Source organism: Gossypium arboreum, chromosome 7 (genome assembly GCF_025698485.1).
Source record: "Gossypium arboreum isolate Shixiya-1 chromosome 7, ASM2569848v2, whole genome shotgun sequence".
In the NCBI taxonomy this organism is placed as follows: domain Eukaryota; kingdom Viridiplantae; phylum Streptophyta; class Magnoliopsida; order Malvales; family Malvaceae; genus Gossypium; species Gossypium arboreum.
In genome coordinates this window covers 11,266,843-11,291,981 of record NC_069076.1, presented here as the reverse complement: position 1 = coordinate 11,291,981, position 25,139 = coordinate 11,266,843, and the positions used below count along the sequence as shown (strand labels likewise).

The 25,139-nt window shown below is 37.8% G+C and overlaps 1 protein-coding gene across 1 annotated transcript; it reads left to right on the top strand.

The window, feature by feature from the left end:
• The first annotated feature begins 7,705 nt into the window (after positions 1–7,705).
• On the top strand, positions 7,706–8,101 carry LOC108473983 (uncharacterized). Its single transcript, XM_017775824.1, has one exon. It carries the CDS (start codon positions 7,706–7,708, stop codon positions 8,099–8,101), a length of 396 nt encoding a protein of 131 aa, XP_017631313.1.
• The last annotated feature ends 17,038 nt before the right edge of the window (positions 8,102–25,139 follow it).

Genomic DNA, 25,139 nt, shown 5'->3' with positions numbered 1-25,139 from the left:
ATCTTGAGCTTAAACAAATAAATTAACTCATTCAACCGCTTTGCTACATATATTGGTATTCACATTTTAATGATTTTATGACATACGGAACGGCATGGTAAAATTTTTATCTTGCTACCTTATGCTCTTAGCTATTCGGCTAATAACCATATGCTATCGCCCTACTATCAATAATCCAATCACACATGCATATATATATATATATATATATATATATATATATATATATGGCCAAATGTACAAAGCTTAGACTCATCATCACCTATGCTCTTGATTTGATGGCCGAATATGCATACATATATATATATATAATATCAACTATACTATCATCTTTAATTCACCTAAACACAAAATTTCATCTCATGAACACTTGACTGAATTTTTCCTAATCTAGCATGGCTTCACATATATTTGTAACATCCTATAAATCCACATATATCACATTTCTACATAAATTTTCTTTTACTTTTCCTCTACTTCCATTCACAACATCAAAAGCACCATACACATGTATCATTACAAAGCTTCACACTTAGCATGCAAATGACATCAACACAAATCCACCTTAGCGAAACTTAACTCATCTTCATGCCTCATCACCACAACATCAAACATCAAACATCAACCAAGAAGACAACACCCATGGCGAATATCATCCCCATCTCATAGCAAAGATTTAAACCATGGGCTAGGTAGAACTCAAACTAACAACTAAAACATGCATGAATCTCATGGACAACATCAAACATACCTTAGTCTAGCAACCTCCCATGGCTGATTTTCTCAAGCTCTCCCCCTCCTTCTTAGAACATTCGGCCAAGCCAACAAAATGTGAAAGGATGGACACTTTTTTTTTCTTTTCTTTGTTTTCATCATATTCCTTTTTCATTATTTATTCTTTCTAACATAACCACTAACTAAACATGTTTGCAACATGTTTCCATTCATAGCATGGCCGGCCACTATGCTTAAATTTTGGGTAAATTGACATGCAAACCCAGCATTTTCACAACATGCATTTATAGGCCACCTTACATTTGCCTAGCACATTTCTAAATTTTCTCACATAAGTCCTATTTGATAAAATTCACTTACAATTAACAAAATCCAAACATGAAATTTTCACACATGCATATGTACATATAATGAGCATCAACTATGACGGCTAATTATTTTTATGACTCGGTTTAGTGGTCCCAAAACCACTTTTCGACTAGGGTCAATTTAGGGCTGTCACAGGCACACATTTATTTCTCAGCTCTTTCACTTTGCAAGCTAAGATTTTTACCTATTCTTCCTCATAAAACAAATAAGGTCGAATGTAACAGCTCGTTTTTGGGTCAAATCAGAATAGTGGTCTCGAGACCACAAATCTGAAGTAGAAATATTTATTTTATTATTTCTTTAAGGTCTACAGTATGATTGAATGATTGTGTGAAAATTTTGTTAAGAAATTTTATCGATAAAATGTCCAATTTGACTAATAGGACTAAATTGCAATAGGTGCAAAATGTGTGTTCTAGAAGCTAAGGGTGTTTGATTGTAATGAATTCTTAAATTAAAGTCCTTAAATGGTAATTAGACCATTATACTTTAAGTTGGACAAAAATGGACATGGTTCGGTGAAATTTCAAAATTTTGGCATTAAAGGTATTTTGGTCATTTGGTTAATAAAGACAAATTAACTAATAAAAAGATGTCATCTTGTCCAATTTTATCCCCCATACCGAATTTCTCAAGCAACCATAGCTAAGGTTTTGGTCAAGCTTCCAAGCTCGATTGTAAGTCCGTCTTTGTCTTGTTTTTAATGATTTTTATGTTTTTGTGAATGTTGTAACTTGATTTAGCTATTTCAAGGACTAATTTGAAAGAATGATAAAGTCTAAAATTTTACCCCTATTGAATATGCATGTATTTTGATGTTTAATGGTAGAAAATGTATGTTTGGTGTTAGATAAACAACATTTACCAAGTGATTTTTGCTGAAAATGTCAAATAGGGACCTATTTGTAAAAGTTGTAAAATGTGTGTAAAAATGTGAATAAATAAAAATCTGGGCTGTTATGACCAATGAATAGGTTCAACTAGGATTGGGTGTGATGAAATTGAATGAAAATCATTTTATGAGCCTAGGGACAAAAATGTAAAAAGTTGCAAAGTTAGGGGCAAAAACATAATTTTTTTCATAAGGTGTTTTTGGGATTAAATTGAATAATGTGATGATTAAATAAGTTAAATTTGATATTATAGATCAAGAAAGAGGAGGTTCTGACCTAGACCGGGGAAAGAACAAGGTTGTGGACTAAATCGAACTATTAACCATTTTGTACTGAGGTAAGCTCGTATGTTAAAATAAGCTTTAAAATAATTGTATTTAAATGCTTTAATATTGTATGAATTGTATGTTTGATTATGTGAGTGAGTATAACTCTATGAACGAGTTCAACAACGAATCAATAAGCAAGAAATCCCGTTTGAACCTTAGGAATAGGGTAGGATACAAGTGACATGTCAGTAGGGTTAGTATGTGTTATGTGATTATGTGATTCGAGTGTTGGTCTTGTACATTCTACCAGTGGCCGTTGATAGCTCGGGAGTAAGCAACTATGTGATATGAGATTTGAGGTAGCATTGGCTACATATGTGGCACTTAGTGTGCAAGAATCCCGAGTTTTCGACATTATTATTCCGAGTGGTTCACGGGTATGTCAAAGACGAGATTATGTGTAAATTTATTTCGAGATGTTACAGGTATGTATATAAAGCTTGTGTTTATTGAATTTTGAGAAATGATGAATTCAAGTTAAGTTTACGAATGAATGAATTATGATGGTAAAACATATGGTAATTTATATCATCTTACATTATATCTCTTGAATGTTGATTGTATGGTAAGGTTTGCTTATTTCTTACATACGGGCTTACTAAGCTATATAGCTTACTCCATTTATTTTCAATGCTTTTATAGTGTCACCAAGCTAGCTCAGAATCATAAATCGTCGGAGATTCTCCTTACACTATCAAAACTGTTATTTTGGGTATTTGATATATCTTAGTATTTTGAAAGTATGGCATGTATAGGGACTTGGTCATTTTGTTATATGTGTCATTATGATTTTAGCCAATGTATTGGCTTGTAATTGTCAAAGCTTGTTTTGATATTTGGCCATCTAATTTGGCTCATTTTGGCTAACATGGTTGTAAGCTTAAGTATATTCATATATGTGCCAATGTCTTTGGTGTTATGGTCATGGTATGCTTGGTGTATGATGGAATGTGATTTATAGCATGAATGCAAAATGTTTGGAAATGTGATCTATTGATGAGATGATAAATTTGTGTACAATTAGGTAACTTGAGAGTAGTTAATTGAGGCTTAATGAATGGAAATTTGTATGACTGATTTAGGACATAATAAATGTTGTGAGTATGATAGTGGATGGTATTGCATTTATATGTATTAGTTTTGATTGTGGATGTTTTTGTTGCCCAAATATGCTATGTTAACATCAAAGTTGTGAAAGGGTTATGCTAATAAGAGTGGCAAATGGCTTCGTAAATAGCCTTTATTTTGTCCACACGGGTAGACACATGGGTGTGTGTCTAGGTCATGTGTGATACACGACCTGTCCCATAGGCGTTTGTTTTGGCTGTATGTCCTCTGCACTTTAATTTTGAGAAACAAAATGCTCAAAATTGAGTAAACAAGCGGAGACACGAGCATGTGTTTCAGTCGTGTGGACGGCACGACCTAGAATATGAGCTTGTGCCCTGGCCGTGTGAAGTCTGCACCTATTTTTGTGAAAATTAATTTTCTACACGGCTTAGCACACGGGCGTGTGACTTGGCCGTGTCATCTCAATTTGTTCATGGGTTACAAGTAAGAGATTTACACGGGGTCGGGATAAGGGCGTGTGTGACCACACGGCCTGCCCACATGGGCATGTCTCATATCTACACGGGCGTGTAACTCCTGTATAGTGGAAAATTTTCTAAGTTTTGTAAAAAATTCTAAAGTTCTCGGTTTAGTCCTGAACCACTTCCAAAGCATGTTTTGGGCCTCGTAAGCTTGTATTAGGGACTTTATGATTAATTGTAAATGGTTTTAATTTAGACAAAAATTTATGACTCAGAATTATATAATTGCTTGTGATGTAAGTCTTGTAATGCATCGTACCCTGTTCCGACGTTGAATACGGGTAAGAGGTGTTACATTTAGTGGTATCAGAGCTATGATTTAGTCAGTTCTCGGACTAACCTATCATGTGTAAGAGTTTAGCTATACATGCCATATATAAATTGTGATAGTGTGATGACTCCTGACAATTTAAACTGTGTTTTCATATAGTAATAGGATCCCGACAGATAAGTGGTTGATGATGTTGAAAGTAATAGGCCAGCTTCCACTGAAGGGACCTCGCCATATGAAAGTAGACCAGTGACGATTAGTCAGGGAGGAGAAGCTAGGGAAGCTTTCTTCTAAAGGACGAATGAGTGGCTTGCAAAGTTTTTTCGGACAAATCCAGCTGCCCAACATCCTCCACCCCTACTTAACCCTCAATTGGTTCCCATAACTCCCCAAGGTGTGGATTTGGTAAGGCTGAACAAGCCTCCAGTCGATAAGATTTGAAAGTAGGGCGATAAAAAGTTTAGAGCAAATATCAATGATGATTCCGAAAGAGTAGAATTCTGGCTCGAGTACTTTATACAGGTATTTGATGAACTTTCTTGCACACCAGATGAGTGCTTGAAATGTGTTGTGTCACTTTTGAGGGATACCACATATCAGTGGTGGAACACTCTAATATTAGTGGTACCAAAGGAAAGGGTAACTTGGGATTTCATCCAAGAGGAATTCAGAAAGAAGTACATCAGTCAGCGGTTTATTGATAAAAAACGTAAAACTGAAATAGGGCCGTAGGCCTGTGACTGAATACGAATGAGAGTTTGTTAGGCTCAATAAGTATGCTTGAGAATGTGTCTCAACAGAGGTTATTATGTGTAAAAGACTCAAAGATGAGCTAAATGAAGACATCAGACTGTTAGTTTGGGATTTTAGAGCTAAAAGAATTTGTTGTACTAGTCGAACGAGCTTACAAAGTCAAAGAGTTGAGAAAAGAAAATAGAAAAGTTGAGTTGAGACTATAGATTCGAAGAAGAGACCTATGATTAAGTTGTTTCAATCCTCATCAAAGAAATCGAGAGATTTGTATGCTTGCTCTAATGCTTCTGTAACGCCCCAAATTTCTATGATTTCGGTTTTTGTGGAATTGTAGTGTAGGGGGATCTCTAATTATAATTTTTTGCATGAATTTACATAATATTAGTCTGCTTGTGTGGTTCTATGCTCTAGGGTGTGTTTGGGAGGTCCCAAGTTCGAGCTTTAACTTGGACTAAATTTTGGTTTTATTTGAGTAAAGCCTAACTTTAGGTCAATGGGCTTATAAGGAATTGATGGTAAAAACCTGACAGAATGGGCTGCTGGTCTAGTGGTTAAGATGTGTGTTGGGTGTTGGAGGTCTGGAGTTCGATTCCCTGCAGAGCGATAGGATTATTTTTTTTGCTGCAAGTTTCAGTTAAGTGTGGGGTTTTATTAAAAAATTCTGAGTTGAGGGTTTTAGGAAAAATTAGGTGTTTTCTTATTTCCTTTTTTTTGGAAATCTATTTTCTTTTTCGTTCTTCCTCTTCCAAGCCCTAGCTGCCGAAACTTTCTTCTTCTTTTTCCCTTCTTATCCATTTTTCTTCTCCTTCATTTTCTTCTTTTTCGATAAGCTTAGGCGTGTTGCTAGCGGGTCTGTTGTTTCAGTAAGTATCACTTTATCAAGTTAAGTGATTCATTGGAGTTTGTTTAAGAGGGATTTTGGTTGCTATTTAGGGAATATTCTAGGGTCTGTGGATCATTATTTGGGCTCTTAACAGCGAGGAATCAGCATTATTCATTGAAGGTAAGTAGATCTCTCATTTTTGGATTTTCCTATTCTTAAATAATCTGACTTAAGAGACTGATTTGGGTTCACTATGATCGATTTTAGGCTTTGGAGTTCTTGATGACCAAAGAGTGTGTCAGAAATCTACAGTTTTCTAGGATTGCAGGGTATTACCGACATTTTGTAAAGGGGTTCTTGATGATCGCAGCGTCATTGACTAAGTTGTTGCATAAAAGAGTTCCTTTCATTTGGACTGATGTGCAGCAGGAGAGCTTCATGAAGTTCAAGACAGTTTTGACTCAGGCTCCAGTTCTGATACAGCCTGAGCCTGGTAGGGACTTCGTGGTTTAAAGTGATGCGTCACATGTGGGTTTGGGTTGCGTCTTGATGCAAGATGGTAAGGTAGTTGCTTATGCATCTTGATAGCTTAAGACTCACGAGGCTAATTATCCGATGCATGATTTGGAGTTGGTGGCAGTTGTCTTCGAATTGAATATTTGGAGGCACTATCTGTACGGTGAGAAGTGTACCTTCTAAACTAATCACAAGAGCCTCAAGTATCTCCTCACTCAGAAGGAGTTAAATCTTAGGCAGCGATGATGGATCAAGCTGCTTAAGGATTATGAATGCAGTATAGAGTATCACCCTGGAAAGGCCAAGGTGGTGGCCGATGCATTAAGCCGTAGGGCTGTGGCTGATTTGAGAACGTTGTTTGCTCGACTGAATCTTTTTGACGATGGGAATCTTCTGGCTGAGTTGCAGGTTAGGCCGATGTGGTTGGTTCAGATTAAGGATAAGCAGTTGGGAGATGAGTCTCTTCAGTTGCGATTTCGTCAGGTTAAGACTGGGACTACTCCAGACTTTGGGATTAATAGTGATGGGGTTCTGTGTTTCCTAGGTAGGATCTAAGTACCTAATGATGAGGATTTGAGACTGTTGATTTTTAAAGAGGCACATAGTAGCCCTTACGCTATGCATCCTGATAGGAACAAGATGTATCGAGATCTTCGAGAGTTGTATTGGTGGCTAGGGTTGAAATGTAAGGTGACTGACTATGTTGCTCGTTGTTTGTTTTGTCAGCAGGTTAAGGCTGAGCGTCAGTTACCTTCGGGTTTGCTATAGCTAGTTAAGATATCGATGTGAAAATGGAAGCGAATAACGATAGATTCCATTAGTGGGTTGCCCCTAATACCCACTAAGGACTCTGTTTGGGCCATTGTGGACAGATTGACCAAGACCGCACATTTCATCTCGGTTAGGATGAACTTCTCTCTACAAAAGCTTGTCAAGCTTTACATTGCTGAGATAATGAGGCTGCATGGGGTACCTGTCTCGATCATTTCTAATAGGGATCCTTGTTTTACGTCTCGGGTCTGAGGGAAGCTCCATGAGGCTTTGGGCTCGTGACTTGACTTCAATACTGCATTTCATCCTCAGACAATAGTCAGACGGAGAGGGTGATTTAGATACTGGAGGATATGTTAAGAAGGTGTGTTATAGATTTCTGAGCAAGTTGGGAGGAGTACTTGCCCTTGGCAGAGTTCGTTTACAAAAATAGTTATCAGTTTAGTATACAGATGGCTCCGTATGAGGCATTTTATGGTCATAAGTGTTGCACTCCTTTGTGCTGGGCTGAGTTGGATGAGCGACGTGTTCTGGATCCAGATTTGGTATCAGAAACTGAGGATAAAGTCCGTTTGATTCGAGAACATCTGAAAGCGGCTTCTGGTAGATAGAAGTCCTATGTTGATCTGAAGAGAAAGGACATCAAGTATTCTATGGTGGACATGGTTTTCCTTAGGGTCTTGCCATGGAAAAAGGTTCTGAGGTTCAGTCGTAAGGGTAAGCTGAGCTTTCGGTTTATTGGGCCATACCAAATTTTGAAGCGAGTAAGGCCAGTCGCATATCAGTTAGAGCTACCTCCAGATTTGGATCGTGTTCATGATATTTTCCATGTCTCAATGTTGAGATGTTACTGCTCTGATCCTACACACATTGTGCCTATGGAGAAGATTAAGGTTAGGTCAAATCTGATGTTCGAGAAGGAGCCAGTTCAGATTTTGGATCACGACGTTAAGATTCTGCATAGGAAATCTATACCTTTGGTGAAGGTGCTGTGGAGGAATCATAGCACTGAAGAGGCTACTTGGGAGCCAGAGGATTCAATACGATAGCAGTATCCTCACCTTTTCTGATCAGGTAAATTTGAGGATGAATTTTCTTTAAGGGGGTAGAGTTGTAATGCCCTAAATTTATGTGATTTTGGCTTTTGTGGACTTGTAGCGTAGGGGGATATCTGAATATAAATTTTTGCACGAATTTTCATAATATTAGTCTGCTTGTGTGGTTCTGTGCTCTAGGGTGTGTTTGGGAGGTCCCAAGTTCGAGCTTTAACTTGGGCTAAATTTTGGTTTTATTTGAGTAAAGCTTGACTTTAGGTTAGTGGGCTTATAAGGAATTGATGGTAAAAACCTGACAGAATGGGCCTGCTGGTCTAGTGGTTAAGATGTGTGTTGGTGTGTTGGAGGTCTGGAGTTCGATTCCCTGTAGTAGCGATAGGATTATTTTTGTTGCTGCAAGTTTCAGTTAAGTGTGGGCTTTTATTAAAAAATTCTAAGTTAAGGGTTTTAGGAAAAATCAGCAGTTTTCTTATTTCCTTCTTTTTGGCAAACTATTTTCTCTACGATTCTTCCTCTTCCAAGCCTTAGCTGTCGAAACTCTCTTCTTCTTTTTCCCTTCTTCGTCGTTTTTCTTCTCCTTCGTTTTCTTCTTTTTCGATAAGCTTAGGCGTATTGCTAGCGGTTTTGTTGATTCGGTAAGTATCGCTTTATCAAGTTAAGTGATTCCTTGGAGTTTGTTTAAGAGGGATTTTGGTTACTGTTTAGGGAATATTCTAGGGTCTGTGGATTATTATTGGGTTCTTAACAGCGAGGAATCACCGTTATTCGTTGAAGGTAAGTAGATCTCTCATTTCGGGATTTGCCTATTCTTAAATAATCTGACTTAAGAGACTGATTTGGGATTGCTATAATAGATTTTAGGCTTTGGAGTGCTCGTGGTGGGATTAGCAGCAAAAACAAATCAGGTGTGTACCCTGATTACACAGAAAACAAGTTTCGGTGAAAGTCGAAAAGTGGCTTGTCGACGCCACACAGGCATTGGTCTGCCCGTGTGGTAGCCTGCGTCGTGAGACACGGGCGTGTCACTGACGAGCCAGGCCGTGCGCGCCCCACATGGGCGAGACAGACATAGGCGTGTGAGGCTGGCGAGGCTGTGTGCTAGGCACGGGCTCGACCTTTTGGGCCGTGTGGCCTACACTGGTATGTGGGTCACACGAGTGAACTACACGAGCATGTGGGAATCTGGGCCAGGCCGTGTAAACCACACGGGCAAGGCCAATTTGGGTCTTGTGACCCACGCGGGCGTGTGGGCCCATATGGGTAAGACACACGGGCATGTGAACCCCTTTAATCTGAAATGTTCTGTAAGGTTGCACGAGTCGCCCGAGTCGACTGTGACCTGTAGTAGGGTCAATAAGCCTTAGTTAGACTCTTAATTCTGTTATGTATGTGTTTGCATGATATACTTAGCATGATTATCTGATTTTTTCAGTAAATAAATGTATGATATATTTGTTTGCATTACAGCATGCCATTTTTGTATGATGCATTGCATCGGGGTGGGTCTGACGAAGTGAAGGGAGTATTTGAAGGGTTTCATAAGCCCGTTATCTAGCAGCTAAGCTGCATACTTATGATATGTGCTGCGATGCAGTACCTTACGGTGTGTAGGGTTGGATGGGTTGATTATATCCCCATATATGGTGTGCGGGGATGGGTAGGTCGATTTTATCCCTACATGGTGTGATGGGTTGGACAGAGATGGTGTGCAGGGTTAGTGGGCATGATATTTTTGGTATTTGATCTGTTATGCATATGATATCTGTATGGCTAAGGCCGAAATATCTATATTCTGTTATCTGTTTGTATGCATGCTGTTGTGGGGATGTACACATTGAGTTTGTGAAAACTCACCCCTTTGTTATTTTGTGTGTGTCAGGTAATCCTCAGTAGTAGATGAATCAGTAACGGAGGGCTCGATGGTGACCACTGGTAGACATTTACGGATTTTTTTAGTAACACTTCATTTTGTTTGCTTTATTTAATTATATCTTTTGGGATTAATATGTGTTTGGTCACGAATTATTCTTGGGTTTATTTTGGGATCTTAAATCGTTAAATTATTTGATTTATGACTGAATGATGTTTTAGCTTCCGTGTTAATGAAATGTTTTCACTTAATATCTAGATTAGAGATTCCATGACTTAAGTCAAGATAACAAATTGAACGATTTTTGACTTGTTAAGGTTTTCTAAAAAGCACTCACCTGTGACACCGCCAGATTCGGCCATAGCATCTAGGCCGGGTTTGGGGGTGTTACAGCTTCAGTTGGGTATCCCAACTGAGATCGTGGGAAGCGATATTTGGGTTCCAAGGCCTAAACTAGATCCATAGCGAGCATTGGTAATGCTAGGTCTAATAAACCTGAATGCCAACACTGTGGTAGACAACATCCTGGTGAATGTAAAATGAATAACCGAGCTTGCTTTAGATGTGGCTCTAAAGATCACTTTATCCGTGACTGCCCTGAAATGGCTGACTAAGATAATTTTTAGAATGTAAGATCGAGTAACACTGCTGCTAGAAGGAGGCCAATGAGAAATATGTGAAATGGGACCAATAGCAGAGGAGTATTGTAATGCCCCCACGCCTGAAACCGTCGCCGGAGTCGAGCTTGAGGGGTTACCGAACATAATTTATCAAATTAAGAACTTCAAATCATTTGTTTCTACCTTCATAGCTTTCTAGCTACCCGCGTTACAGTTACAAAAAAATCATATCTCGAGTTAAAAAGCTCGAAATCAAGATTCGTAAATTTTCCCTAAATCTAGACTCATATATCTATTTACTAATTTTTTTATAGAATTTTTGGTTAGGCCAATTAGTACAGTTTATTAGTTAAAGTCTCCCCTATTTCAGGGTTTGACTGCTCTGACATCTGTGTATTACGATTCAGATATCTCTCTATACAGAATTTCAATGACTACTAGGTTTGTTTCTCTTAAAACTATACTAAACAAGGAATCTTTACATATAAAGAATGACTTATAATTATTTTTTTACAATTTATTATGAATTTTTAAAGTCAGAATAGAGGATCCAGAAATCACTCTGGCCCTGTTTCACAAGGTTTCAAATATCTCATAAAGTATAATTTATATGCCTGTTTTTTTTATCCATATGAAAATAGACTCATTAAGCTTCAATTTCATAACTTTCTCATCATTCGATTCCATTTATACTATTTTTAGTGATTTTTAAAATTCATGTCATTGCTGCAGCAATATTCTATTTTAAGGCAAGTTTCATCTTTCCATGAATTTTTATGAACTAGATAACCTATTAAACTTCCATGATATCAAACATGATCTAAATTAGCCATCACCATGACTTATCAATATCAAACATTTTCTCAACCAAACATGGCCATATCATAAAATTATTTACACAAAATAGGTATATTGCTATACATGCCATACTTAAGTTGTTGTACAAGCCATTTACCAAGATAAAAGTCCTTTGGATAGTGTGATCGAACTTTCGACCTGTCCCGATTCTTGAGCCGGCTTGTTCAAAACTACAGTGAATGAAAAGGAAGGAGTAAGCATAAATGCTTAGTAAGTTCATATGTAAATAACAAGTAACATAACAATACAAATATACCAAACAACTTTAGCATGGTATCACCAAAACATATATCACATTTCTAAACATCATTCATCATCGTACCACCTTATCGTTGTTGTATCTATTTTCAACCCGAGGGTTAAGAACATACCTGTCCAAAGTGTCCATTTCACAACACTTACCAAAACGTCGCTTGCACCTTAAGTGTTCTTCCATTTCACTAGAAATTTCACCCATTGAACACATCGGAATATAATTCGAATACGCAGATTTCATGAATGTAAGTGCCATACCCACAGCTAGACAAACTCAATAGCCTGCGGAACTTATGTAGCCAAGCTACCATGTAACCCGCCCATAAGTGAACTCGGACTCAACTCAATGAGCTCGGGCGTTCGCATCCATAAGTGAACTCGGACTCAACTCAACGAGTTTGGATGCCTAGTTACATCTCACGAACTCAGACTCAACTCAACGAGTTCGGAACTCAAATATCCCACTGACATGTCACTTGTATTTTAATCTATTCCCAAGGTTCAAACGGGCTTTTTCCTCGATTACACATCTTTGCCATCTTCCGTAAAATACCAAAACCAATACTCGGTAGTACTTTATATTTAACAATTAATACACATAATTTGCATTTTATTCGAAAATAACCACAAAGAATATATTTCATAATAAAAATCAGAATATCATATAGTTAACATCAATAACTTAAAAATAACAATTATGCTACATTATTTACACATGAACTTACCTTGGTACCAAAATATAAAGATTTTGTAATTTAGTCCACAATCTTTTCTTTTCCTCGATCGTGACTTGAATCTCATTTCTCTTGATCTATAATGCCAAATTAATCTTATTTAATACATACATTCATCAAAACAGCATTTAATACGAACTTTAGAAAAATTACACTTTTGCCCCTAAACTTTTGCATAATTACACTTTTGCCCCTAGGCTCGGAATTAAACTTTATTCCTTATTCTTATGTTTTATAACATGCTGATCATTTTTCCTTCTATGGCAACATCAAATTCTTACTCTAACATATACTTGTGACTATTAGGTATTTTTGCCGATTAAGCCCTTTTACTCGTTTTCACTCAAAACCGAGTAGCACAAGTTGTCTAACATAATTTAGAACCCCATATTCTATCATAAAACATCAAAATACACAAATTTCACCTATGGAATTTTTCCAAATATAAACCCTAGGTTGAATTATTGCTAACATAAGCTTAATCGAGCTAACGGATTCCAAAACGTAAATAACATTAAAAACGGGGCTTGGAATCACTTACTATGGAGCTTGGAAGCTTGAAACAAACCCAAACTATGGAGAACCCTTGAAATTTCGGCCTAATGAAGAAGATGGACAAAAATTGGCTTTTAATTTTGTTTTTAATTCATTTTAATAACTAAATGACCAAAATGCCCTTACTACTAAACTTTCCAAAAATTCCATCCATGTCCAATTTTTTTCCATAGACTTAGAAATTGGTCAAATTGTTATTTAAGACCTCCTAATTAATATTTCAATGCAATTTCATACTAAAAACTTCTAGAATGAAAATTTTGCAACTTATTCGATTTAGTCCCTACTTTCAATTTAAGCACTTTAGGCATAGAATTTCATCACGAAATTTTCACACAATCATGCAATCATATCATAATCATCAAAGTAATTATAAAATAATTATTTCTATCTTGGATTTGTGGTCACGAAACCTCTATTCCGATTAAGCCCTAATTTAGGATATTACATGTATCTAAAGATTCAGCTGTAAGAGTTGTAACACCCCTCACCCATATTCACAGTTAGAATAGGGTTATGAGGTATTATTGATCAATATACATTATTTATTATACACAACTCATACATTTAAGCATATATATTTAAATACTATTCAACACAATCACATTGTCCCTTATAACGACTTACGAGGCCTAAAACATGCTTTAGAATTGGTCCGGGACTAAACCAATAACATATGAAAATTTTGGAAACTTAGACAAATTTCAAACATACAAGTGCCACACGCCTGTGTGAACAAGCCGTGTGCCTCACATGGCTCCAGACACGCCTGTGTCTTAGGCCGTGTAAAAACAGGGCATACATACTGACTTGGGTCACACGGTCAACCACATGCCGATGTGCCCTTCGAAGTGGCCACACACGCCCATGTATCAGGCTATGTAACACCCCGAATTTGGGCCTAGAAGTATTGGGCCTTGAGTGGGGGTCCGTAAGGAGGTTGTATATAGGTATTTAATTGTGCAATGAAATCAAACAATTAAATGTTTGCCTTAGTGGTTAATGGCTTTGAGAAGTGTTGGAGAAATCTTGGGTTCAAACTTGGGCTTTAGCAAAAATTTTGGTATTAAGCGAAAAAAACCTGGATGCTTGGATGAGGGCCTTTTAAATTATTGTGGTAAATAAATGACACAAGGAAGCATGTAGTCTAGTGGTTGTGGCATCATTAAGGTTGTATGGGAGCCTGGGTTCAAGTCTTGGCTCTTGCAATTTATTTTGTTTTTTAAGGAACCGGACTTTGGCCTTTAGACCTTATAATTAATTGGGGATAAAATATGACACAAAAAGCCTTGTGGCTTAGTGGCAAGAAGCATGTGGAGCATCGAGGGAGGCATGGGTTGAATCCCATGGCAAGCAAGGAGCATTTATTTTGCTAACAGGGGGCGGCAAGAGTTGGTGTTGAATTTAAACTCTGATGTTGGAGGGATCCCACATCGGGAAGCTAACATAAGAGTGGATACAAAGGCGGCTTTAAATAGAGGAACCATGGGAGAGTAAAGGTACCCTTCTTGGTGATCCCTTTCATTTGTATGGCGTGCTCGTTTGGGTTGGGCGTCGGCTAAGAGTGCTCGAGCGTGGATTAACTCCAGTCTCCTATCGTGTGTATTTCTCACTACTCGGGTGTAGGATGGCTACTTGGCCGCGATGGGCGAAAGGGGCCATGTAGGCCCAATGGGCCCTCTGAGCCCAATTGGATAAGTTGTTTGATTGTGTAGTAAATATTAGACTAGGCTAGGTGAATCTCATATCTGTGGCTAGATTTGGGCTAAAAGGGCCACATTTAACGTGGGCCCATTTAGGCCGAGAATAGGCTTTAGGCCCATTCGTATTGTTTTCCTGTTTAGAATACTTTAGTTTACTAAAATTACGAAATACCCTTAGTTTGTAAAAATCTTTGAAATACCTTCGATTTGTAAAATTCTTGAAATACCTTCGACTTGTAAAATTACCAAAGTTCCCCGATTTATAGAATTACCGTTTTACCCCGATTTACATAATTCTTGTTTTACCCCGATTTACATAATTACCGTTTTACCTCGATTTCTGTAATTACTGCTTTTACCTCGATTCTGAATTACCATTTTACCTCAATTTATAAATTCTTGTTTTACCCTTGATTTCTGTAATTCTTTGTTTTACCTCGATTTACAAAATTACTAAAATACCCTTAGTTTGCAAAATTACCAAAATACCCCTAGTTTGTAAAATTACCAAAATACCCTTGGTTTGTGAAATTACCAAAATACCCTCAATTTGTAAAATTACCAAAATACCCCTAATTTACAAAGTTGCAGAAATACCCTTGACTTTCTAAAAATTATAGAAATACCATTAGTTTACAAGATTACTGAAATACCCTTGGTTTGTAGATTTACCAAAACACCCTTGAAGGATGAAATGTCTAAAATACCTCTATTAGGTAAAAAGACCGTAAAGCCCCTATAGGGTAAAGTGACCGTAATACCCCTGTATGGTAAAATGACGAATATGCCCTTATGTTCAGTATGGTGATGTGCTTAGGATTTACATATATTGATATTGGATTAGTTAAGTTTGAGTGGATGGTGGTGGTTATCGAGGCGATTGATTTTGGAAACGTTTCAACTTCAACTCGTAACAGGTGTGTACTAACCCTTGTAATAGCTTAGATTAATATTTGCTGAGAAGCATAAATGCTAAAATACTAGTATTTTGGGAACTTGTAATGTTGCGTTTGGGTATAGATGCGATAAATACGATAAGATCGGTGTTTGGATCGATGGAACATGTAAGAACTCAATTTTGTGCATGATGGTAAGTTGGGCCTTAATGGTCAGAAATTGGGCCCAATGGGCTTTCGAACCCATTTGGGTAGAATTGATAGAAAATGGAATTTGGAAAAGTTGCACGTTAACACGGTTAGTATTGTTGTAAAATTTGGGTTAAGTAGGCTAAATCAGCATTTATAGGGCCCATTAGGGGTTTTTGGCCCAAAAGCCCGAATTTGATAAAGTGGGTTAAAGATCATTGTTTAAACACTCGGAAATATTGATAATTGTAATGAACATGGAAAACCACGATATTTGGTAAAATTACGACAATACCCTTATAATGTGAAAATGATATTTGTGCCCTTGTGGGCAAGTGGTGACTTGGATTTGTGTGGTTGATGATTTGATTGTGAATATATGTTGGTGATATGAATGACTTGACTGTGATTGTTTAATTCAAATATGGGCATGACATTCGCATACATGACATGTTGCATTGGGTTGGGTTTTTATATGGATGGAGGAAGTGCAAAAGGGCTTATGCCCCAGTTTACCGAAAAGGGCTTATGCCCTAGTTTATTGAAAAGGGCTTATGCCCCAGTTTATCGAAAAGGGCTTTGCCCCAGTTATTAAAGAGGCTAGGCCTCCAGATATATGATAAAGACTATCTTTGCCGGTGGTGTGTTGGTTGGGTGGGTTGAGTTATTCCCCACATGGTGTGTTGGTTGGTACGGTGGAGAGTAGCGGATGGTGGGTTGAGTAGTCTCCCAAATAGGCTTGCATACATTCATTGGTATTTCATGTGATATTGAAATGGGCTTGCATACATCCATTGACATTACATGTGATATTGAAATGGGCCTATAGGCCATACCGTTCTGAGAAAGGCTTCACCCGGTGAAATGATTTATGAAAAGGCTTTGGCCCGATGATATGATTTATGAAAAGGCTTGACCCGATGAAGATTAAGCGAAAGGCTTCGCCCAAGATATGTCAAGACTAAATAGGGCTTTGACCCAGTTGTCTTGATCTTGTGTTTTCACTATTTGTTTGTTATTGGGATTACACACGAGTTTTCGTAAACTCACCCGTTTCTAACTGCATGGTAATCCCTAAGCTTAGATGGTTTGGAGCTATGAGGGACTCGGAGATGGCCACACTACTGTTTTTGTTTCTTTTAATTGCAATAAGTAGCCGATTTATTTCTTTATAAGTTTTATCTTATTAATATTATTGTTTGGTTTTGGGTTGTAATAAGGCCATTTTAATTATTTTTCGGGATTATTTTATTTTTAATAACTTTAATCATTTGTTAATAAATGGGCTAGACTTAGGACGTGTTTTCAAAATGATAATTGTTTTCAAAATAACACCACGCCACGATTATCCGATTTATCAAAGATTTCAACTTAAATAAATTACAACTCGATTTAACCAAGTGTGGCAATGGTTGTAGGCATGTCTAGGATTGGATCCATTAGAAGAGATTGGTACTTAAGCAGCCTTCATGGCTCACCTCCTCTGTTACGGATTCCTACCTAGTGCCCAGCTCCCATTCACTTTGTTAGCTTAACAAAAGTCGGTTTTTAAAGCACTAAAACGAAACATGGGTTTTTAACTTCAATATGGCACATCAGATTCGGCCATAATGTCTGGGCCGGGTTTGAGGTGTTATAGGCCATGTACTAGGCAGTGCCAACCCTGTAAGGTATACTGAATTATGGAACACGGCCAAGCCACACGCCCTTGTGCTAAGCCATGTGTCATTTAGGGGGTATACTAACTTGTGCCACACGACCAGTCACACGCCCGTGTGTGAGGCCGTGTGAAGCATGCTAATTTCAATTCAATTTCAACATCAAGGGACACATGGCCGTGTAGCATGACCATGTGTCACACACGGCTGAGACATACGCCGTGTCTCTGCCCATGTGGACAAAAATAGGCCGTTTGCAAGGCCAATTTTCCACCCTTACTCATGTTTACCCATTTCATATTACAAATAGGTAGCCAAAATCATCATCCAAATGCACATTTCATACCATATCTAATTCAACCAAATTCAACATTCAAGTCAATGCCAAATATCTATTCTAATACTTATCATCTCAATTTCTAAAATCATACTTCATCAAAGTATTTCTCAAGCGTTAATCTCCATAAATCAATTAACAATTTGGAACTATAAAACCACAACCATTTTCATACCAAACATGCCCAAAATAAGCCTTTACTCGTGGCTACGATATACAACCAAACCTATACATTTACAAGCCATTTCTAATAGCTAAACACACATAAACATTAACATCATTTACAAGCTAACTCTCATGGCTATATTCACAACCAAGATACCATAAGTAGCGTATACATGCCATATACCAAATATACACAATTCAGAAGTACCTACTTAGGTGTTTGATAGTGATATGATGTTCTCGACGACTCCTGGATCTGAGCTAGCTTTGATTCACTATAAAACATAGACAAATAACACAAAGTAAGCTTCATAGCCTAGTAAGTTTGTACGTGAATAACTCAATTCATCAAATAAATGTAATTCAATCAATTACACATTACCAAATAATAACCATATTAATCACAAACCTTTCTCATGTCTCAAAACATGATCAAATACCATCTCATTAAACTTTCTCAATGTAATACTCAAATAGGTTCCATACATACCTGAATCACTTCGTACTAACCTCTTTCTCAACCACATCATTCGTTTACCCATTGAACCATTTGTAATAAAAGTCGAATACTCAAGATCTCAATCGATAAGTATCTATACCATAGCCCGTAGCCAAATCAAGTTAACTTATCCTAGAGTACCTATACCATGGCCCGTAGCCAAATCAAGGTAACTTCTCTCTGAAATACCCGTACCATGGCCTGTAGCCATCACAGAGGTCAATGGATCGCTTGTCTCGTTCCACATGAGCACCCCAGTAGTGCTTCACGCGTTGTCCATTAACTGTTAATGTTTCCTATGTTTTCATGTCCTTGACATCAACAACTCTGTGAGGATATATATGACTACCAAGCATTGTTCAATCAAATTGAAAGGTCTATTTTGCTCCAACAAAATGCACAAGGGTCTCTGCTCAAATCAATCTTCATCACTATCATAATTGCTATGGAAAAATTTCATGAACTCTTCCTCCCCTATTGTTTCTATCAAGTCAATGACATGTCACTCTTCATTTTTGTCTGCACAAATCAAAGCATCAAACACATTAAAAGTAACATGTTTTTTTGTTAATTCACCCTCATGGCCAATTCACCTTTCTGCACATCGATTAAAGTTCTACCTACAGCAAGAAAAGATCTTCCAAGAATAATTAGTACATTTTGGTCAACTTCAAATTCCAAAATAAGGAAATCTACAAGAAAGATAAATTTATCTACTCTTACTAGCACGTATTCAATTTTGCTTTCTAGATGGGCATAGGATAGATCAGCCAGTTGCAATGTAATCGTAGTAGGTCTTGCTTTCCCAATTCCTGGCTTTCTAAAAATAAATATAGGCACTAGATTTATACTCGCTCCTAAATCACATAACGATTTCCAATTGAATAAGGGATAGAAAAACTCACTAGGTCTTTTAACTTTAGAGGCAACATTGTTGTGCACCCTTTAGTGAGAGCAACAGTTTTAACTTCTCCCAATTTGGGATTTTTTGACAATATGTCTTTCATGAATTTTACATAGTTGGGCATTTTCTCCAATGCTTTGACTAGGGATATGTTAATGTGAAGTTGTTTTAAAACATCCAAAATATTTTGAATTGTGCATCTTGTTTATAATTGTGGAATCATTGAGGAAATGGTAGAGCTGGTCATCCTTCATGTTACTGATATCATTTTGTTGTAGCATTTCCACCAGCAAAATGATCTGATTTTTCTATGATAGCATGTTGTTTAACCTTTTCAATCGCAATGTGAATTTCTAGTGATTCCTTTCAGTTTGACAAACGCTCTTATGACATTCATGGATCTCATGAACCGTACCTTCCAGCCTTATCTAGATCAATTTGTGGTAATTTTCGTTGACAACATTTTGATTTATTCAAAATCTTAAACTGAGCATGAACAGCATCTCCTGATTGTTTTGCAAGTTTTACGACAAAATCATTTATATTGGAAGCTCAATGTCACGTGTGAATATGATGTGCGATTTTTGCAATTATACACGTCGATTCAAGTAATAAAGTGATGAGTGAGCATCGTTCCTATGGGAATCAAATTGAGGTACAAAAGTGGTTAAGTTATTACAATAAAATGAGATTAATGCTATGGCAAAGTCAATGATAAATATGCAGTGGCAATTAATGGAGTAATGATATAAGCAATACTTGGAATTAATGAATAACTGGATATGCTATGGCAAAATGAGAGTAATAATGCAATGGTAATTATGAGAATATATATGCAAATAAAAAATAAGTGAATAAATAAATAAGTGAACAAATAAGTGAAGAACCATCAGAATTTTCACTCGGGAAGTTAAAGAATTGAGAAATAAAAGCATAGAAGAGGCTACTTGGGAATTGGAAGAAGCTATGAAAATGCAATACCTGAACTTATTTTCTAGTAAGATTTTCGGGGACAAAATTTCCTTTAGAGAGGGAGAGTTGTAACAACCCGTTTTCAGTAGAATTGGAACAGTAGTTTCGGGACGACAAATCTGACGAGTAAATTATTATGTTTTTATTTTTTCTTTTTGATAAAAAGACCTAAAGGTCAAACATCAATTTATTAAATCTTTCATCACCAAATCATGATTATTCTCCAGGTAATCCCACTTAAAAGTCAAATTACAATTATTAACAATATCCTACTTATAAATAAAATAAGCTATCTTATTACAACATCTATTGGCCCACAACACCTTGGAAGAATTAAACTGCTTCAGTTGATCGTACATTACCTCGGTATAATATCCCAACAGTGTAATATCATGATCTCTTTTGTTTATGCGGTTAACCAGACTGACACAGTCAGTTTCAAAATGTACTTTATAAAAATTGAAAGCTTTTGCAAAATTAATACTTTCTTCAAGGGCTTTAAGTTCCGCCTAATCAGCTTTCATCTTCGTATCAATAGCTCCCCTCCCCCAAGCACAACCCATTTGAGTTGCATGCAATCATCCCAAAACATATCTTCTCTGATGAAACAGTAGCATCAAAGTTGATTTTAATGATATCGCCCGGGGGGTTTAATCCAACACTTTTCAATTAAAGACATCGGTAGTAGGGGATTGTAAACCAGATGATGAATCCAAAAATCTTGACTCAAGTTAGCTGTAACGCCTAAAAGTTTGTATATTTGTTTCCTTGAATTTATGACACAACTATGTATCTGCTTCAATGGTTAAGTGCTCTAGGTGAGTGTGAGAGGTCTTAAGTTCAAGCCTTGTCTTGGGAAATTTTTTTGTATTTCCTGAACAAAACCCTGTCTCTAGTCAGTAGGCTTATAATTAAATGTTGATAAATATGTCAGAATGGGCCTGCTGGTCTGGTGGTTCAGTGGAGTGTAAATAAACTGGAAGTTAGGAGTTCGAGTCCTTGTGCAAACAAGGGATTTATTTTGCCATGTGGGTGTTTTGGTTTAGCTAAATATATTTAAGTGTTCGAGTGAAATTTGAAATTGGTAGTTGAGAGGAAGTGGTGGTCGATTTTGGGGAGTGGAACTAGGGATATGGGGAGAAAAATTAGGAGTAAGGAGTTCGAAAATATCTGAAATTGGGTGGTTGCAAATTCAGCTCTCCTTCCTCACTCTTTTAGATTTTCTGACGTTTTCCCTCTCTGCCAAAACCTCTACTGATTTTGTTTCCTTCCTCTTATTTCTCTTTTTGAAAATTCCGCTTTTCACTCTTGTTCTCAAGTTTTGCTGCTGTTTTTGCTCTTCCCAAATCCCCATTGCTACCAAAATTTTCTCTTTTCTTTAGTGGTGAGTTGTTTCTCGATTTCCCTATTACCTAATTCTTTGCTCTCCCACATTCTCTCTATTTTATTAATTTTTATTTTCTCTCCAATTTGTCTTCTTTCTATTCAACATTGGCTGCATTCGGTTGGTAAGTTGATAGGTAAGAGGATTATGCCTCGTTTGTGTCGGAGAAGTTTTTCTTTTATTAGTTTGTGAAGTTCCTAGCTCTTCGTTAGTGTTGAATTCTTGTTTTGCCAGCTGCAAATTGCAAGGAATGTGGTTTCCCTTAGGACCATAGTTAAGAACTTTTGGAGCATTGAGGGTAAGCAATGAATTTGGAGATTGATTGTTGTGGGTTTAATGGTAGTGGTTTACTTTTGAATTGTGACTGATTTTGGACTTTGGATTGTTGTTTTTAGGTGCTGGTTATCTCAAGAGAGATTGCATACCAAAACTGTATCATGTGTGTACCTACAACACTGAAAACGATAATTGGAAAAAAATTGAAAATGGGGATGTCAACACCACACGGGCATATGGCTGCTCGTGTGGTAGGCCGTGTAATGGAACACGGGTGTGTGGTCGATAAGACAGGTTATGTGCACTACACGGGCCTAACCAAATTGGGTTGTGTGGGACACACAGGTGAACCACACGGGCGTGTGAGATTTTTGGGTCAGGCCGTGTGATCTACACGGCCAAGGCCATTTTGGGTTGTGTAGGCCACACGGGCATGTGGGGCCACATGGGCCAGCAACATGTGAGCCCATCTCCACTATTTTGTTGCTAAGGTTGCACGGGTCGCCCGAGACGACTATGAACCTACTGTAGGGTTGGTAAGCTTACCTAGACCCCTAATGGACTAAAATGACTGTAAGACTGATATATATATATTTACATGTTAGTGAGCATGATGATATTTAATGAGCTGATATGGTATGTAGTGTTGCCATGATATAGCATGCCATTACTGTATGTTACATTGCATTGGGTTGGGGTTGGTATTATTTGGAGGAAGTGTACTGAAAAGCCTTGGGCCTAATTTACTGGCAGCTCAGCTACAAACTATTGTCTAATGCCGCATTCGGTACTTTTTGGAGTGTAGGGATGGGTGGGTTGAGTATATCCCCACATGGAGTGTAGGGTTGGATGGAGATGGTGTGTAGAGGCTGGCTGGGTAGGATTTTATTGATTGTATATCTGTTACTGTACTGATTGCTGACACTGAAATGGGCCAACGCCCTAACTAAAACTGAATATGATATTGAAAGGGCTTAAAGCCCGAACTGTGACTTCATTTTGTTTGCATGTTTTATTTGGGGATTATACACTGAGTTTTCGTAAACTCACCCCTTTTGATTTATCTATACATGTAATCCCTAGGCGTGGGCGGATCGGTGCAGCGGTGGCCACACAACCTTATTTGACTCTGTTTAGTACTTAATTATGATTTTGAATTTTGTTTGGAAATTTTATTGTAAATATGGTCTCTATGGATTTTTCTTAATTTTTGGATTTTATTAGTTATGGATTATAACTACTAGTTTTAGGAAAACTCGAGTTTTCAAAAGAACCAAACATTTTAACAAATTACTTATGAATACACAAACTATTTTAAAAGCTTCCGCATAGAATAAATGTTTTGAAAGCTTTCGAATGATTAATGAACATGATAATAGAATTAATAATTAATAATGAAAAGATTTTAAACAGAAAATGTTTGAAGTAAAGTTACAGTTTTCAACCGAAGTTATGGTTTTCAAACCCATTAACATGTGACACTGTCAAATTCGGCCATAACGACCAGGCCGAGTTTAGGGTGTTACATTTAGTGGTATCAAAGTCAGGTTGAAAAAACTCGACTGTGGATGTGGGTTTTTAAGACGTGATTTCTGAGAACTGATTTCTAAATGTTTTTATTGAAAGTGTGGTACACCGAGTCTCTTGCACCGATCCAGTAAGTTTTCTGAAACTGTGAATTAATTGAAATTGTTTTTGATAGTATATCCTGAAAGTAATATAGGTAGTATATACTAAGACTACTATAGATAGACTGTATTGAAAACACTTAAAATAGTGTATACTGAGACTGTAGTAAAACTGATAGACATTGATTGACACTGCGATGTATGAAACAAACTTTACGCTTCTAATACTGTTTTCATAAAATATATGTTAATAAACACTGGAACTGTAAACTGGTGCATAAAACTGTTAATACAGATAAAACACAATTAGACAATGAGCACCAGAGATACTCACGGACGGGGTACAAGAGGCCATGGTAGAGGCTGTAGAGGTGCTCGAGTTAGGTCTTCATCATCTAGTAATCTGCCTAATTTGGATACTAGTGAGACACTAGCTTCTCCTATGACTGAGACTGGATCTCATGATCGATCGATTGGGGACGAGCACTGTCCCAAGCCATGTTAAGGATTTTAGAGAGGGTCGTTGTGCCCAATACTAGAGCTGGAGGCCGCTGGTCGGTTACAGAATGACTCTGGTCTAACAGAGCTAAGCTTTTCAGGGGTATTGCTGGAGTTGCTCCTAATATGGCTGAGTACTGGATAGAGGCAATAGAGAGGATTATACATTATCTGTACTGCACTCCCAAGCAGAATTAAAGGTGCTGTATCGCTGCTACGTGATGAGGAATATTAGTGGTGGCTAACTGTTAGGGGGGCACTCAGCCGGCTCAACTGACCTGGAAAATCTTTAAGGCTGCTTTCCAAAGGAAGTATGTGGGGTCCAGTTATGTAGGTGCCCATAGGAGGGAGTTCCTAATCTAACTCTGGGAGCTAGATCGGTGGCCAAGTATGAGGCTGAATTTTTTAGACTGAGCCACTGTGCGTGGGGTATGGTGAAAATTGAGTATGAGCGATGTGTTCGCTTCGAGGATGGTCTCAGGGATAATTTGAGGGTTCTGATAGCTGCACAGAGGGAGCGATACTTTGCTATACTGGTTGATAAGGCGAAGATTGTCGAGGAAGTAAAGCGCACTGACGCCGAAACTGAGAGAGAGGTAGGAGTAAGAGGGATTCAGAGCCTTCAAGTTCCGTTCAGAGGCCTAAGAAAAAGGTCAAAGTTGATGGGCCAATCAGATTTGGGGCTCCTAATGCTGCTACTGGATAGTCGCCGTGTATTGACTTTGGTAGACGCGATCGTGTTGGAAAAGAACTGGGGCTTGTTTGAGGTGTGGTTCATTAGAGCACCGTATTAGAAAGTGTCCGCGGAGATCCGATCAGATGCAAGCTCTGGGTACTGGTACTGCACCACCACTGAGAGTAGTTTAGTAGCCACCAAAGGCCATGGTCAGGCCAGAGGTGGTAATGAGTTAGGCCATGGTTAGAGAGCACTAAGGAGAGGTACTGGTCATATTGAGGCGAGGCAGCCTGCTTTAGTTTATGCTGCACGTCGCCGAGAGGATGGAGATGCTCCGAATGTTATCATGGGTACG

Bases quoted from the DNA above. Each gene is read 5' to 3' on its own strand.
- LOC108473983 (XM_017775824.1), top strand. From the start codon at position 7,706: ATGGTGGACATGGTTTTCCTTAGGGTCTTGCCATGGAAAAAGGTTCTG.